General features: G+C 42.8%; 1 protein-coding gene across 6 annotated transcripts in view; it reads left to right on the plus strand.

Moving 5' to 3' along the window:
- ELFN2 (extracellular leucine rich repeat and fibronectin type III domain containing 2) overlaps positions 1-16,606 on the plus strand; it is a 217,573-nt gene extending 200,967 nt beyond the window's left edge. For 3 of the 6 annotated variants that reach the window (XM_060777002.2, XM_060777001.2, XM_060777004.2), the window contains one exon: positions 433-12,391. In XM_060777002.2, the coding sequence (XP_060632985.1) occupies positions 1,036-3,450 (2,415 nt within the window). In that variant the 5' untranslated portion in view covers positions 433-1,035 and the 3' untranslated portion in view covers positions 3,451-12,391. Of the gene's footprint in view, positions 1-432; positions 12,392-15,924 lie in introns of those variants that run through there. The other 3 variants (XR_009631574.2, XR_009631572.2, XR_009631573.2) reach the window with 3 other exon arrangements.
- Positions 16,607-17,483: the final 877 nt, after the last annotated feature.

Consider the following 17,483-nt stretch of genomic DNA (forward strand, 5'->3'; position numbering starts at 1 on the left):
CACATGCACGCACACAAAACAGAGACGGAGGATGCGCGGGAGATCTTCTTTGTAGGAACAGCTGAAAATCCCTATTGAAGGAGGGGGTGTACGCTAAGCTGACTGAACCACAGCTGTATGCCTTTCTTTTTTCCCCTCCCAATTTCTGAGTTCTCTCTCCCCACCCAAGATTCTGACTTTGTTACATAACACAGCCCAAGTACCCTTCTGGCTATCAGTGATACACAAGATTATGTGACAAGGGCTTCATTCGCCAAAGCTTATCAACATACAGGCAATGCTAATCCAACACATGCCCCTCCTCTTTCTACAGTGCTCTGCACTCAGTTTCTCCACATCTCTGTGAAACTAACAAACCTAGCTGTCTTTTTTTATATTTCAAATCCCCCTTAATTGATGCCTTTCCTTGTCTCTTGTGTGTTTCCTTTCCAGATTTCAGCGACAGATGGATCTTTCTCTTTCTCCCTTCTTTTCTCTCTCCCCTCTTTCTGTCTCCCTTTCTTCCCTCCCCACTTTCAGCTCTGCTCCCTATATATCTATATTTTTTGTTTTCAACATGCTCGATCTGAAGTTCTGAAGCCTTGCTTGGTGGAGACCAGTGAGACAGGAAGGAGGAAACAGCAGCACCCAACGGAGCACTCACAAGATACGAAGGCAGCTCTGCCTTGTTCTTCCAGTTGCATCATGGTGGGGTTGAGGGGAGGATGTGGAAGATTCACACAAAGACAATTTGTCATTGAATGTTTTGATTTTGTTGGGCTTTGAGAAGAAGCACAAATATTGTATATATATCCATTTATATCTCTCTGCAAGTACAATTTTCATCCAGCCTGGTTGATCGCACAGGAGCTAAACATTTTTGTCTCCATCTCTGTGTGGAAAAAAGACATTGTAACAATGGTGGCATCACATAGGACTGGGGTCCACAGGCCCTTCACTTGCTAAGTGCCAAGTGTGTCTAAAGATTCAACTCTGCTCTCATCTCTTTAGCTGTGTTTCCCCCTCTTTTGGCCTAAGGGGGTAGCATAGCCCATCATGCTTCGTCTGGGATTCTGGGTGGCTACCTTGCTCTGTTTATTTGCTCCTGGCTTGGTCCATAGTGACTGCTGGCTCATTGAAGGTGATAAAGGTTATGTGTGGCTTGCAATTTGCAGCCAGAACCAACCTCCATATGAAACCATTCCCCAGCACATCAATAGCACTGTGCATGACTTGCGACTGAATGAGAACAAACTCAAAGTGGTCCTTTATTCCTCTCTCAACCGCTTTGGGAACTTAACGGACCTCAACCTAACCAAAAATGAAATCTCCTACATTGAGGATGGGGCCTTCATGGGACAGTCTAACCTGCAGGTGTTGCAACTGGGCTACAACAAGCTCACCAATCTGACTGAGGGCATGCTGCGTGGCATGGGCCGCCTCCAGTTTCTCTTTGTGCAGCACAACCTGATTGAGGTGGTCACTCCCAATGCCTTTGTGGAATGTCCCAGCCTGATCAGCATTGACCTGTCCTCCAATCGCCTCAGTCGGCTGGAGGGAAGCACTTTCACCAGCCTGAACAACCTGATGGTATGTGAACTAGCTGGAAATCCATTCAACTGTGACTGCAACCTTTATGGCTTTCTCATGTGGTTGGTGGCCTTCAACAATGTCACAAAAAACTATGACCGCCTGCAGTGTGAGACTCCCAGGGAGTTTGCCGGATATCCACTTCTCATGCCTCGGCCACATCATAGCCGCAATGCCATCACTATCTTCAAGTCAATGTGTGGTGATGGCACCTTTCCACCCATCTCCAGGATCAAACCCACTCAATTCATAACAGATTCTCAGAGAGACCCAGATGACAATGCTGAAAACTCAGGCATAAGCCCAGGGGATTTTCTTTCAGTTGAACCTCCAGCATCTTCCACCACTGATTCCTCAGTCAACCCCAGCATCAAGCTGCAGCATGTGACTATCACCTCAGCAACTTTGATGGTCACAATCCCTTCTCCCTTCAGCAAGATGTATGTGCTTGTTCAGTACAACAACAGTTACATCTCTGATGTAATGACGCTGAAGAAAAAGAAAGAAGTTGTCACCCTCACGCATCTAAAGGCTCATACAGATTATACTTTTTGTGTGGCTTCCATACGCAATTCTAAACGCTTCAACCACACCTGCCTCTCATTTGCCACTCGCAGTAAAGGGAGAGAGGAGCCAGTGCCCAACACATCCACCACAACCCATTACATCATGACTATCTTAGGATGCCTTTTTGGAATGGTTATTATTCTTGGCATTGTTTATTATTGTCTGCGGAAACGTAGAATACAAGAAGAGAAGCAAAAATCCCTTAATGTCAAGAAAACCATACTCGAGATGCGTTATGGCTCTGACATTGACACCAGTTCAATGGTACATCCATCACAGAAATTAGGAGAGCCACCTGTTATCCCAGTTTCACGGATGTCTTCACTTCCCTCCATGATTGGTGAGAAGATGCCTTCATCCAAATCTATGGACACTGGGATGGAAACTCCCAAGGTTACCACCAAGGGCAATTACATTGAAGTTCGGACAGGTGGTGGGGATGGGCTAGACAGGTCTCAGAGGGATGATGACCTGCATGAACTGGACAATGGGCAAGGTTCAGCAGCTGAGATCTCAACAATTGCCAAGGAAGTGGACAAAGTGAACCAGATAATCAACAACTGCATTGATGCCCTCAAGCTGGACACAGCCTCTTTCTTGGGGGGAGGGGGAGGTGTTGACTCTGATATGGCTTTTGAATGCCAGTCTATACCAGCTGGTTCCTCTGGTGGGTTAGAGCGGCCAAGTTTTCTCTCACCACCCTATAAGGAGAGTTCCCACCATCCCCTGCAGCGCCAACTCAGTGCGGATGCCGCAGTGACCAGGAAAACCTGCAGTGTCTCCTCCAGTGGCTCTATCAAGAGTGCCAAGGTCTTCAGTCTTGATGTACCAGATCACCCACCATTAAGCAAGGCAGATTCCAAGTACATTGAGAAAGGAAGCCCACTCAATAGCCCCTTGGATCGTCTTCCCCTTGTGTCCCCAGGGGCCATTCACCACCTGGAGGTGAAACCTTCCTATCACTGCAGTGAACACCGGCATTCCTTCCCAGCTCTCTACTATGAGGAGAGTGGTGACACCTTAAGCCAACGGGTGTCCTTCTTGAAACCACTCTCCCGTTCCAAGCGGGACTCAACATATTCTCAGCTCTCACCCAGACATTACTTCTCGGGCTATTCCTCCAGCCCAGAGTACTCCTCAGAGAGCACCCATAAGATCTGGGAGCGTTTCCGGCCTTACAAGAAGCACCACCGGGAGGAAGTTTACATGGCAGCTGGCCATGCCCTGCGGAAGAAAGTCCAGTTTGCCAAGGATGAAGATCTCCATGATATCTTGGATTACTGGAAAGGTGTCTCTGCTCAGCAGAAGTTGTGACTCTCTCACTGAAAAGAAAGAAAACCCACACACACTTACACCAAGTTATCCACCTGACTGTGAAACCAACCAACCTGGCAAAAGAAACTGAAAACCATCCAAGTTTACAAAACAAACAAACAAAAAGAGCAGGAAAAACCACAAGTAAAATGAATTGTCTCCACTGCATTATGGGGACCATTGTTACTCTTTCAAAGGAGACATTTGCTTTTATATTGTGGTGAAGAGAGAGGGAATGGATGTAAGAGGGGCTCCTGGGCAGAGGTGAGAGGAGAACGATGTTAACCAGGCATAGATATAAGATACTAACCATCACTTTTCTTTTCTTGTTATTTTCTTCCAAGAAGGGAAGTGTTTTTTTCTCATCTCCTAGTGTGAGAGGCTATGATACTGTCTCCATATCCTTCTCTTTCCTTCCCATGTTTTAAAGTGACCCTTTAATCAGTATGAACGAGAGCATAGCAGCTGCCTTTCAAAGTGGACCACGTCTAGTCAGAGTAGTATTTACATGGCCCAACCTTGTAGCCAGGAGCCAATTGTCCAGGAGCCAAATATATTGTTAGTACTCAGCTGACTCTTGCTAAATCCATGGGAGATACAATGACAAGCTACTGCTGGTGTGGGTAATTTGAAACGTTATGTTGACCCATAGAAAAGTGGGTGAGGTCCAGCCTTTGTCATGCATGGGGTCAATTCATGGAAATCAGTTTGACTGCAGTGAGTCATGGCCCACTGATTTCAGGGAACTGAGCTGATGACACTCACACACCAAACGATGACATGCAGAGGACTCCAAAAGTCAATGCAAAGATATAGTGTCACACAGATAAATGTCCTCTCCATACGTAGAGTCCTCTTGGCTACTCTCAGGCTTCCACATTCTCCATGTCTTGCTGATATATGTGCAAGCAAAAACAAGAGCAAAAAGTGTATGCATATGGTTTGGGTGAGTGTAGGATTGCTTCCTCATTAGCCCTGAACCATGACTGATGTGGGCAACTAGCTGCAGATTGCACTGGCTATATTTGCCATGAAACTATCTGAGAAAAGCAATGTTCTTATGAGAGAGTTTTCCATCCTTTCTGTGTCTCCCAGACACCTATTTGTTAGGGAGAAAGAAGAGACAGTAAACTAGCTTTCAAGGGGTTCTCCAAACCTCAGTAAAACATTCAGTTGTCTTCCAAGCAGAGAGAGACATGGGTGCTATCCTACAGAGGGAAAGAGGAACCACCACAGGAGTGAAAGAAGAGTAGGACAGTTCTATGTACAATCCCTCTGTGTTCTCAAGGAGCCTCAACAGCAGCACCATGGTTTAGACAACAGCACACAGCTCCCTTCCAGGATAGATTGCACATCCTTGTGGAGGAGAATGTCATGGCAGGATAGCAGGCAAGCCATGACTCCTTACTTTAAAAGACTGGAGAGAGATATATTGAGGCATCCAGAATCAGAATCCCAACTACACTTACAACTCACTGCCAGAAATTGACCAAAGTGGGGATAAAGGGAAGGGGAAGGAGAAAGGGAGAAATTTAATGTTATGGGATGGTAGGGAAAGGGGGAATAGACAGTTTAGAAAAGTCTTAGGACATAAAATTGTGGGATGGTCTTGGAGACGGGCAGTGTGTTATTTTTCAAAAAGGCCTTCAGCATGAGCATTGAGTTGGGCAGTCCTTTGATAGTGAACTGCTGTAAAAGCTAGCTAATGAAGTATCAAAACTGAAATAAGTGTGGGCTGAAAGCATAGACTTCCTCTGGTGACATTGATAGAGCAGTCTGGTTCACCTGTTGACCAGCCATCTTGCTGTTGTTTCCTGGTCTCCATGTTCATCCTTTAATTGCATCTTCTGCTATCCCAGTCCTGTCTTCCATACACTCTTGGGAAAGAGATGTCACTCTTTAATGCTAAAAGTAGCATTATTGAAATACAATGAGAAAAGGACAAAAGGAATCAGAGGGTTGCTGGGATGTATGGAATTACCCAGCAGCACCGATGTATAGCTTGGAAAAGTTATGCTACTGGAATACAACTCTCAGAAAGCCCCGTCCAGCTTGTAATGTGACTGTGACGTCTAGGAAGTTCCAGAAACTATTGTTCCATGCAGCCACATTTTGAAACTTTACTCTGATCTGGTCTCCAGAGGCCATAGGAGTAGAGATTATTTAATCAAGGAACCAATATAGATAAATAATAAAAACTGAAAAACCTGGGTTAGCCCTTAGCATACTGCTACACCATTGGTTATTTGCTCATCCATATAACAGAGCCAATCTGTGTGGCTCTGTTTTCTAGAGAAAATAATAGGGAGCAGAATTAGTTTGCTGGAATGTCATGAAAGCAGTGGGGCTTAAGAGGGCAGAGCTAACATGTTCTATTGATTTCAGTGGAATATAACCATGAGTAACTTGGCCTAGATACAACCTAAATTCCTGTGCCAATAAAAAAGGCAATCCTCCTGCTTTGCCTCCTACCTTTTCTGCTATTCGGCACATTTTATCATACCAACAGATCTCTTCCTTTAGCTCACAGCCATGCAACTTCTTATTCCTGCCTCTCAGCAAAGATCCATGAACACACCAATAAAGCACAAGCTTTATTGCAGCCACGGAATGCACTAGTGATTTATTTTCAAGATTTAACTTTGCCAAGCAAGGGGAAACCTTTACTTCCCATTGTTATTTGTAAACCTCAGCAGTATTGTCCTGAGAGCAGAGATGGGGTAGGTGAGCTCCTAGTTCTAAGATTCCAAACTAGATCCCATTTCCATTGCAAGGCAAGGAACTTTCCTCTTCTCAAGAGAGGCAACAAATATCTGCATTGAAGGCGAGCCTTGCTGATCTGTCTGCACCTTAATGCACCCTCCCCTTTCTAGTTGTTGCCCTACAAGGAGGAACAGCAACAATAAAGAATAACAATGTTAAGCTGAACTTCTCAAAACTGGATGTAGCATATCCAACATCTTTGCTTATCTGTGTAGTGTTACTGGTGCTAGGCAGATGGGATCCATGATCTTATAGGCAGTGCCTGTGAAAAGGCAAAAAGCTTACTGTTCAGTGTTTACTGAAGGATTAGGCAACCCTTTAGATGTTTTTGACTACAAGTCCCATAATCCCTGACCATGCTGGTTGATATTGAGGAAGCAGGTAGTCCAAAACATGGGGAACATGAGAAGCCGCTTACTCCTGACTTGCTGCATTTCATCCCATATTGACTTCCTACAGCACCCCAGACCAAAAGGACATGTCTCTTCCTTGAAAAACATGTGAACAGTAAGAGTAGCTTTGGGGCTGCTTGTGAGTGAAAACCCGCAGTTGAGGTTTTACATCTCAGGGATTTTGTCACCATGGGAAACAAGTAGAGATGGAGATTCCACAGAGATATAACATGGACATATAAGGGAAATGTTTTCTATGGGGACCCAATGGAAAACTTTTGTGGGTTAGCGTAGGAAACGCAGATTGAAAATGTTACTTGCTGTGACCTATAACCCATGATTGCTGGAGATGAGGGAATACTCAGAGTTGTAGAATGAAATAAATAATGTTCCCAAGCTCTAGTAGGGAGGGGTGCCAAAGATAAAAGCTCTGGTGATCTTCTCCATCAGTGGGGCACACCAAAAGGGTAGTTTCCTAGCCAGACTTCCAGGAGTATATTCTTTTTGAGATATAGCCAGGAACCCTCATGAGTGTATTCCTTTGGAGGAAATAGTGACTGCATTTTCAGGTTGGGGGGCATGTTCACTGTGAAAATCTTGCCCATTGAGAAATGTTTTAAATATATCTACCCATGGAGAGATGTTGAAACTAAAGTTCCATTGGAGTTCCAAATGAAATCCCAGATGTCTTGCTCTGTTGTCCTTTGCATGCCAGCATGTTTATCCCTGCAGTGATCCTAGAAAATTACAACAGCAGAACCAAGCACAGTTTAGGATCCCCATGAAGGATTTGAGAAGGCATCTTTGGAAACATGCCCTTAAGGTGCTTAAAGTAGTAAGAGAGATGGGAGTTTGTTAGCAAGAGGAGGCTTTTTAGCATTCCTTGGATGTGGAATACTTGGCTTTCTAAATTATGGAGGAATTGAATATAAAGAGTCTCCAACAATTATAAAGTGGTAGGGCTACTGAGTCCTCTGGAAGATGTAGGATTGCTTGGATCCAGTTTGGACAGGGAGCTGGGCTTTTAATGTTGATGCAGATGCAATTTTTTCTATAATAGTCTTGCAGTGGTAGGAAAGAATCTCCCCAGAAACAACAACAACTTTATGTAACTTTTCAAAAATACATGCTGATGCCATCCCCATATAGATTTTCACAACCCTAGGGAAATGAGATAACTTGCCTTTTGACTCGGAATCAGGGTAAAGAAGAATGAGGTTGGAATGAAGGTGCAAGCAAGAATTGTTTCTCATCTCTACTGCTTCACTCCAGTCTCCCTAGTCATCCCACGATTTCTGCTATGGAACAGGATGGGCCATGGGTGATTATGTATTGCTGTTGACTTTGACTCCCTCCCTTCCATCTCTCTCCACAGTACAGAGAGGAGGGATTCAGAACACAAGTGGGGAGGGGGGAGTGATTGAGTAAGTGAGGCATGTAGCAAGCCAAACATCTTCTAGATGTGAAGGAAAGACTGCAAGTGACCTGTACCCTTCTTATGTCCTGCAACGCAAGCCTTGGGCAGTGGGGAGAATATTGCATAACATGGGGCAGTTCCAACAGGGGAGGAATGGCAAGGTGAGGTAATAGGGAAAGAAGACGTGCTCCAAACTCCCCTGGCCCCTTCCTTGCAGCTAGTTTGGGACTTCAACTGTGAAGTACACACACTACCAGTCTGAGAAAAAAAGAGATCTAAGCGTTATATTTGCATGATGATTTTACTGTATTTTTCTGAGCAAAAACATCTTTTGTGTATGTGCTGGTTTGTCAGGACTAAATCTAACCATGCTCTTTTGCTTTTTCCTCCCACCTTGTCCCACCCCACAAATTCCTCCATACTCCCTTACCACCATTGTGAGTTGAAATCTTTGGGAGAGAGAGAACTCCAAAGAGAACCCAAACCTAGTGCCACCAGCAAAATAGAAACCCCCTTTCTTATCCAGTCCACACTGCCCTTATCTCTTTACAAACATCTGGGTGCTGGTTTCGGCTTGGGTAACTTTTTGAGGCCTAAGTGATGACTCCAGTCTTTTAATCTATACTCATTCTGTAGTAGTTATCCACCCCATGAACCCTGATTCTGTAGAAATGCTTGTGAAGCAATGGCTGTCAGGAAAGAGGACTCCTAGTTCTTGGTCAGAAAAAACTACTGCTAGCCCATCATGCCAAGTAGAAGTGTTGTTCAGGGATATAATAAAAAGTTTTATTATAGAGGCATGACCTGAAGGCCTCATCCAAAGTGAATTGGTTTTAATGGGAGCAAAAACACCCCCTATTGTTGTAGACTCAGTGGATTGTGTTTCCCTGAAAGCCTGCAGGTAATTTGGTAACCTAAACAACAATTGTTGACAAAATGATCTTGACAGTGATCTGTCTTTTCTAAAATGACCATCCCCAAATTTAATCTGTCCTCTTTCATACTCCTGTAGTTCTTACCACGGAGACCAGAACATCTTTGGGGAAAAATTCCTTGGGGCAAATGAATGAAGAAATGTGATACTTATGTTGGAGAAGTTCTTGTTTCCTTTCTTTGCTACACTTGAACCTAGGAATTATTGGACATCAGAGATATGCTTATCCCATTGAAAAGAAGAGGAAATGCTGGAGTTGATTTCCTGTTCTGTTCTGATAAATCTTCTAGTTGTATCACTGCAAGAGAAGAGCCTATGCTCGGTTGTTTACTTACCTCTTTTGAGTGCAGTGCTTGTGGAAGTATGGATGCCTGTCCCTAATGGAATGGATTCTGGTTACAACCCATCCCCATGTGAGTTGTCCTAAAGAAGAACATAGCCAGGATATCAAGCATCTCCTGGAACTGAGTGGCAGATGGCTAAGGAGGGTCAAGAGAACATGGACAAAGTGAGCTATCACATTGAACCTATGACCTGTGAAAAAAAGACATTGTGCTGATTCCAGTGCATGAATGCCATAGGCACAGCCACAGCAAATACTGCAGTGCTGTTCTTGCCTCATTCTCTGCTATCTTCCATCCTATGCCAGATAATTCCTCCTGAGGTGGGCGTGAAATATTCATGAACGACAAATGAAAATTTATGTCAAGGAATCTTGGCTGCGGCGGTGTCGATGTGTTTGCAATGCTAATCAGGCTGACTTCTTGCTAGAGGCACTCGGAGGCAGTGATGTGGGGTGGGAAATAGGTAATACAGTTAGGACCCCACAAAAGCAAAGGGGACAGGATATGGTGGGAGAGAAAGAGAAGAGGAAAGGCAGAAGAAGTAGGTGATCAAAAAAGAAGAAAAGAGATATATAAATGCAGAGAAGCAGTTTGTTGAATAGACTACAGAAAACAGAATGAGTAAGAAAAGAAAAAGAAATGTATAGCTGCCACAAATTTTCTCAGTCCACTTTAGTGTTAATCCTCCACTAAACCAGCATTAAGGGCTTCTTTGCTCTTTCTCAAACTTGCAGCTCCACATTAACTAACACAATGGAAATAGAGATGAAAACTGGTGAATAGGATGAAAATGATGAACCAGCTGCATAAAGTTGCACTCTTTTAAAGCTGTGTCATGATTACCAGTCAGTATACCCAGTATTGGGAAGCTGGAGCCCATCTGTTCTAGACACAGAATGGTATGGAGCTGACTTGAATTATTTGAATCATCCTCATCTGCCCCAAGGATTGTGGAGGTAGTCTTTCTCTTTCCACCAGTCAGACCACTTTGTCCCCATGCTTCTCCTGTCAGGCCAAATACTAATTGGGGATGAAGTTCAGTTAGTTTTGCTGTAGCCTTCATACTCACTATTCTACCTACAGCTGATCTAATGGGGAAAGTCAAATTTCAAGAAATATCAATTGAACCCAGACCCTGAGAAACTGGGATGAGTTCCTACTGACATAGCATTTTGGAGGTATCAGGCAAATCCAGTGGAAATTGGGGGGGGGGGGTACAATAGAGACATGGAGACCATAGAAATTTGGATAATTAAATTTCGCAACACTGTAAAGTCATCTGATGCTTTAAACCCTCCCAATTTCTATTTGTCATACAGAAGGGAGCATATTAGAACACAAGTGCCCTCCAGATGTTGTTAGACAGCCCATTATCCTTCATCATTGGGTAGGACCAATAATTCTGTTTGTGGATCAGTTGGAGGGAGACACTTCCTTCTGAAATACTGGAGAAAATTCCCTTCAGATTATGAGTCCAGCCATATCCTGAGACAAATCCATTCCTTAGCCCTAATTTGAGGGAACATTTTATAGCATATCAACCCCATGAATTCTTTCTTCTGATAAAATGTCAAAAATGGGAAGTCTGCATTTAATAAATGCTTGACAGGAAAACTGATAACAGTGTTATGAGGTGAGATGATGGTGGAAGAGTGTGAAGAGAAACATAGAATTAGGAAATTAATGAGACAGTTTGGGAAGGCAGAGGAACAGGTCAGAGAAAATGTTTTATTTTGAAGGCCAAGCACCAGTTCTATATAGTTCCCTTAAGCATCATCTCACCCATTGGAATCAAACCACTGAAGTATGATACAATACAGGACATAGTATGCAATATACTAATGCCTAGATGAATATTTCCTCAGCTGATCATGAGAATATCCAGCACCACCAAAACTTCTTGAGAAGAAGACAAGAACTGAAATATCTGCTCCACCCTATTTGTTCTTAAATGCAGGGGAACAGTGAACAGAATGTGCAGGTAGTCCACTTTATGTGGCAGCCACCATCACATTGCGCAACAGCCATGACAGCTGCACACAGATGAAAGTGCAACTCTTCCAGGATCAGGGACAACAGCCTCCGTAGAGTCACGGTGTACAAACTACAACACTTGGAAGTTGTTCTTTAATGGATCTCACTGTGAAATGTTTTGTACTGGGCTCTTTTTTTCCTGGGTGGGTGGGGGATTTTTTGCGGGCTTCAAGGAAACTTTCATCCCATGCTGCCGTGCTCCTTAACCTTCAAATATTTGTTTTTATGGTACTATGTGAAGTTTTGCTCTATGGAACAGATTGCAGTCACCTTGCAGTCTTTTGTGGACATTCCTTTCTGTTGCAAACTGGAAGAAAGGACCACATCCATCTATCCTCCACCCACCTTTTCCCACCTTGATCTGCTGTATCTCATTTAAGAGGAAGATTTAACTTCATATACTTCAGGGCAGCAAACCTACCTGAAAGTGGACTGCAAATGGAAATTTCTTCCTAAACTTATATACACACACCCACATACATACATCATCTCCATCTTCCTGAGGGAAGAATTTTCTTAGGTCCTTAACCCTCCTACCATTTCCTTCCTCCATTCTTGGCCTTTGTGTCAATTATGAGGCCTTGCTTTCAGGTGACTCCTACACTCCTAATATCAAATGTCAACATGAGGAGAAGGAGCCAGTAGTAAGAAGGGTGGAATCCCAGCAGAGCCCTGCCACCCACAAGCACAGAATTGGGGTACAAGAGTTGGGGGTAGTGCCCCTTTCTCTCTAGGTCTCCTCAAGTCCCACTTCTGCTCCCCTTGAATGTAATACACAATTGGAGGCAGCTGCCGGTTTGGGTCCTCACCAGCCGCTTGGGTTCCCTCCTCCTGTAATGATCCTGTGAACTTTGGTTGTGTATGGAGATTTATTTTTGAAGTTTGGTTTTATTTTAGGTTTGGTTTTGAATTGATCTTTCTTTAGTCCCTGCCCCCTTCCATATTTTAAACTGAATGGCACGAAATTGTTTTCCTTGAATCGGAGATTCCTGTATGGAGAAAATCAATTTCTATATTTGCAATAAATTTCTTATTAAAAAAAGAGAGAAACCATTAAGCATGTCTCTGACCTTGGCTACCTGTTGCCTTCACTATCAGAGCTAGTATGCCTTTCAGGAACAATTTCTGGGGAAGACAAGCAGGAAGATGTTACTGCATTCGTGTACTGCTTGTAACCTAGCTATGGATTGACTGCTGGAGGAGGAACGAACTAGGCCTTGGTTAAATCCAGTTGGGCACTTCCTGCATTTGTATTTTATTTTTTATTAATTTATTATATTTCTATACCGCCCTTCTCAGTCTGAGGGTGACTTTTTATTTGTTCTTGTTATTGCCTCCCCCCCCCCCAAAAAAAACCCAGACACTTATATTTGTGTGTTTTCCCAGTAGCTAGGAGAATTTTGCCAACCTTGGATACTATGCACAGTAGCTAGGATAATTTTGCCAATCTTGGATACTATACACAGTAGCTAGGATAATTTTGCCAATCTTGGATACTATGCACAGCCACATGTGCAGGAAAGGTTGTGATTTTTTTTGGTATTATGTCAGAGACATTTGGCCAACCCTTCTTTGTGATCCCCCTGGCCAGCTCACCATATTTCCATAGAGAGTAGTTGGCAAGGTCTCAAACATTGAGAAAGTGTTTGGGATGGTGATGTGAGCTAGAGATGGGGAAAATTCGGTCCCAATAGCCTTGAAGAAAAACAGTATATTCACACCTCCTCAGATTTATTGTGAGAAAATAAACACCTCATATCAAGCATTTACACATTTACAAGGTCTACAGGGTGTTTCAAAGTAAAAGTGTATACAAAACATTGAGCCTATTTTAAAAAGGAATTGGAAAAGTTAACAAATAAGGTACGTGGTGCACATTAATGTGCAAATTAGGCAAAATGCATAAAAATGGAGGTCATTTCAGTGCAGCAATAAAACATCAGGTCTGTCAGCCTGAAAGAAAACAAGGGTGGGAGGAAAATGCAGGTGGCAATTGGATAACGTTTCCAATATTGAAACCCTGGTTTGGTGAACTTTCAGTTGAACCAAGTGATTCTAGACTCAGTTTGCAAAACAGACTAAGCCTCTGCTCAGGGTATAGGTTGCCCTTATTTGAGAAATGTTGGATTTCCTCGGTCTGAAAGGTCTTTTGTTTCCAGGCAGGAACGGCAGAATTTCAAAATAATGACAGAAGATCTTCTGTGGACAAACTTACCTGCTTCAATCAGATTTTTTTAAACAGATGATTAACAGGCCTCCAGTGATCTGAGATGTGGCCGGGGGGGGGGGGGGGGGGAGGAGGAAGGAGGAATCAGCATAGTGTCTATCCTATGCCAACCTGATATCTGAATAAGCACAGCCTGTGATGCCAGAATATTTCTCATGACTGATTATTTCTTTCTTCTTAGGGAAGATACATTCCCTCTTATTTGGAAATAAGTAAGTGGCCACTGTATGGGCTAACCAGTCATTAGCCAAAGCACTATTTGAAAAATGTATGTATATTAGTCATGGGCCCGAAATTTGTCCCAATTGTTTGATTCATGTTTCCATTTTGTTCTGTCCATTCGGATGGCATGGAACAGAAAACTCCCTCCTGGAACAAAAATGCAATCAATACAAAAGGCAGGTGAGAGCAGGTACCAAGTCCATCATGGGATTCCTGGGATCTATAGTTGGGTATGACACCACTGTAGTAGTGTGCTTCAAGGAGTGGATTTAACCCCCTAGCAGAGTACAATTACAATTACCAAAATACTGATCCCAAAAATTCATAGGATGACAAAGCCATGATAGTTAAAGTGGTATCCAACTGCTCTAATTCTATACTATAGATACACTGCAAGACAAGAAGCACTTATTGAGTTGACAACACCAGGTACATAGATTGACTGCCTGAGAGGTATTGGCTGGTTCTGTTCCAGCATCTTCAGCAGTTATTTCTCAGTCTACTGAAGACCTGAAGAAATGTACAGTTTATTCCATTTTCCCATTAGCTAGCCAGCATTGTACAATCAGTGCTAAGCATTTCCTTTGACAGGAGGTCAAAGATGTGTTGGCATACAATGAGAAAAAAGGCCATCAGTATACGTTTTGCTGCATCAGTGAAGCAAACAGAATCCTACTTGCTATGGAGATGATTTTCTGACCCAAAGAAGCCTACTACACCTTTAGCAACTGCAAGGTAAGGGTAAACATGGCAGCTGCAGCATTAACAAAATAAACTGTATGGAAAGTATACTTTTAGAATCCCAGGGTTGGAAACATAATGGAGAACACACAGGAAAAAGAAGAATGGAACAGTCTCTAAGGGTTAACTCACTCGCCTTATTAACCTACTATGCTGGCTCCTGTTTTGACAGGTCTCTTGGCAACATATTTCAGGTAAGAACATGGAAAAGTTATTTTTGAGCTACATCTCCCAGAATACCCTGCCAACATAGGGGCAAGGATTGTTTTCGGAGCAGTATTCCTACAAACACAACCTTTGGTTGTTTTCCCACAGTTTCAGTTGATCCTGGAGATTTACTTGGCAGTGTCAAAGTGCAACAGCACTATGAACAACCATTTTAATTTCCAGTGTTCCCCAGGTGCAATTGCTCTGCAACATTGTTATGCCCCCCAACATTTCACAGATCAAAACCAAGATGTGTCTAGCTTAGCAACATCAATAATTTGGTAAAGAAGTCAAAAGTAAATGATCTCCTAGCACTCAAGTTAGGAAAGGCTATAGCAGTTTGCTGTTTCCTGAGACTACTGGGAAGGTCAGTATTCCACACACTCCCTCCTCCTTGTTGAATTAATTGAATATAAGCCACTTTTGCACTTTAAGTTTGATTTGCAGCAATTGAAATAAAACTGGTCAGAAAGGAGAAAGGGGGAATAGAGAAAGAAACTGGGAGATTTTAAAAGCATTGAAAAAAAATGCAATGGCAGAGGATTAATCAGGGCTGTCCCTGCCAAATTGGAACAGATGAAGGGATGATGTGGAAAATGAGAATAGTGTTATGGTGAATTTTCAGTAACCTGGTATGGAGGTCATAGAGCAAGTATCCATGCAGGGTGGAGTCTTGTTGCTGAGGAACCCAGCTTAAAAGGTTGCAAGCTCATACCTGGCTAGACTATCCACTGGCCTCATCACTTACTGCCCCTTTCCTTAGTCACAGCATTGCCACCAGGTATCACAGTGTTTTGCTAGATCATCCACTTAACATGTGGCCACTGATGATACAAAATAAGCAATGTGCTTATTTACTTGAGTGCTGAAAAAAAATGCATATCCAATGTACAGAAATACCCTTAAAAAGAAAGAGGAAAACTTGATGCTGTTACATTTATCCATATGGTTTGGCTCTATTGCTGGACCAATTAATAAAGCAAACCCCCAAAGAAACTCACACATTTCAAGGCTAAAGGATTTCAGGACCAAAGGCACTTGTAAAATTAATTACACCAACAAGAGTTCGTTTGCAAAAAATACATAAATATATCCATTTCTTTTGAAATGTTTTGACTTTTGTAAAATATATATTTTGGTTTGTTTTGCTTTCTTTCAGAAAGATCTCACATTTTTGTTGGCTCTCTTTGCAGGCTACAGTTGCTAAATTGTGTTTGCAAGAATCACAGAGATGTTCCAATTTGTGGAGAAATAAAAGAAGCGAAAAGCATTTCCTTTGAGGCTCCTGCAATTTCAAAATACAGCTTCGATGAATTCTTTCATGTTAGCCTTTTTAACTGTGGGAAATGAAGATGACAGCTGCAGGAAGGTGTGACAAGATGCTATAAGGGAGGAAGGACCAGACTTCAAGTCATTGCCATTACTTGGAACCAATACTTTTTGGACTATCATACCCAGAAGCTATCTGCTGACATGGCTATGCTGGCTGGAGGATGCTGGCCATTGTAGTTCAAATGGCCACTAATTCCCGTGGCCATTTGTACAACTCCATTACTTCAGAAGTAAGTAGAGGGAAAGCATTCCCAGTTGATAGCACAACTGACCTCTATTTTGCTTTTGGAGGCACAGCAGCAAATGGTGGATTCCCTCCAAAGCAGTGGTGTTTCCATTATTCTGCCTGGTCCTTTAAAACGGGACAGGTTCAAAGTCACAATGTCCTGTGGATTTTACAGGCTTTTCTCCCCTGTGATATAGCACTAAAGACAAAAGGTGGCAAATGGTACACTCTCCTCTTTGCACATTTAAACACACTTACTAAAAATCTGACTAATCATGTTATGTTTATATTAAATTCTATTACATTTATACTGCAAACTTTACAATAGAGATTTTGTAACTATGGCCTCAATTAGAAGTGTTGACATTTAGTAGCTGTCAAGGAGGTTATTAATTCTCTCACTGCCCACCCATGAAATCAAGATAATAATTCAGATTGCTGCCTTGACCATTTCCTTGTCTGTGCTGATGTGCAAACTGCTGCCGTCAATCATTATACTTAAGGACCTTAGTTTCACAGAAGTTTCTAACAGAGAATGATCATTCTTTTCTAGAGTGTTCATGAGGAAATTGCTTCTTTTTAAACCTTTGAAGGGTTCCCATCTTGATTGGAGTCTTCTTTTTTAGGGTTCCAATTCAAAGGGGGAACCTTAATGGAGAGTGGAAGTTCTCAGTTTGAGATGCATTGCTGTTCATTCATAGAATCATAGAATCATCGAGTTGGAAGACACCTTGTGGGCCATCCAGTCCAACCTCCTGCCAAGAAGCAGGAAAATTGCATTCAAGGCACCACCAACAGATGGCCATCCAGCCTCTGTTTAAAAGCCTCCAACAAAGGAGCCTCCACCACACTTCAGGGCAGAGAGTTCCTCTGCTGAATAGCTCTCAAAGTCAGGAAGTTCCTCCTCATATTCAGGTGAAATCTCCTTTCCTGTAGTTTGATGCCAATGTCTCCTCTCAGGCTTCACTTTTGCAGGCTAAACATGCCCAGCTCTTTAAGCTGCTTCTCATAGGACTTGTTCTCCAGACCCTTGATTATTTTAATCACCCTCCTCAGGACACATCCCAGTTTGTCAACATCTCCCTTCAATTGTGGTGCTCAGAATTGAACACAGTATTCCAGGTGTGGTCTGAGCAAGGCAGAATAGTGGGGTAGCATGACTTCCCTGGATCTAGACACTATACTCCTATTGAT

The sequence above is a fragment of the Anolis sagrei genome, chromosome 5, assembly GCF_037176765.1.
Source record: "Anolis sagrei isolate rAnoSag1 chromosome 5, rAnoSag1.mat, whole genome shotgun sequence".
NCBI lineage: Eukaryota > Metazoa > Chordata > Lepidosauria > Squamata > Dactyloidae > Anolis > Anolis sagrei.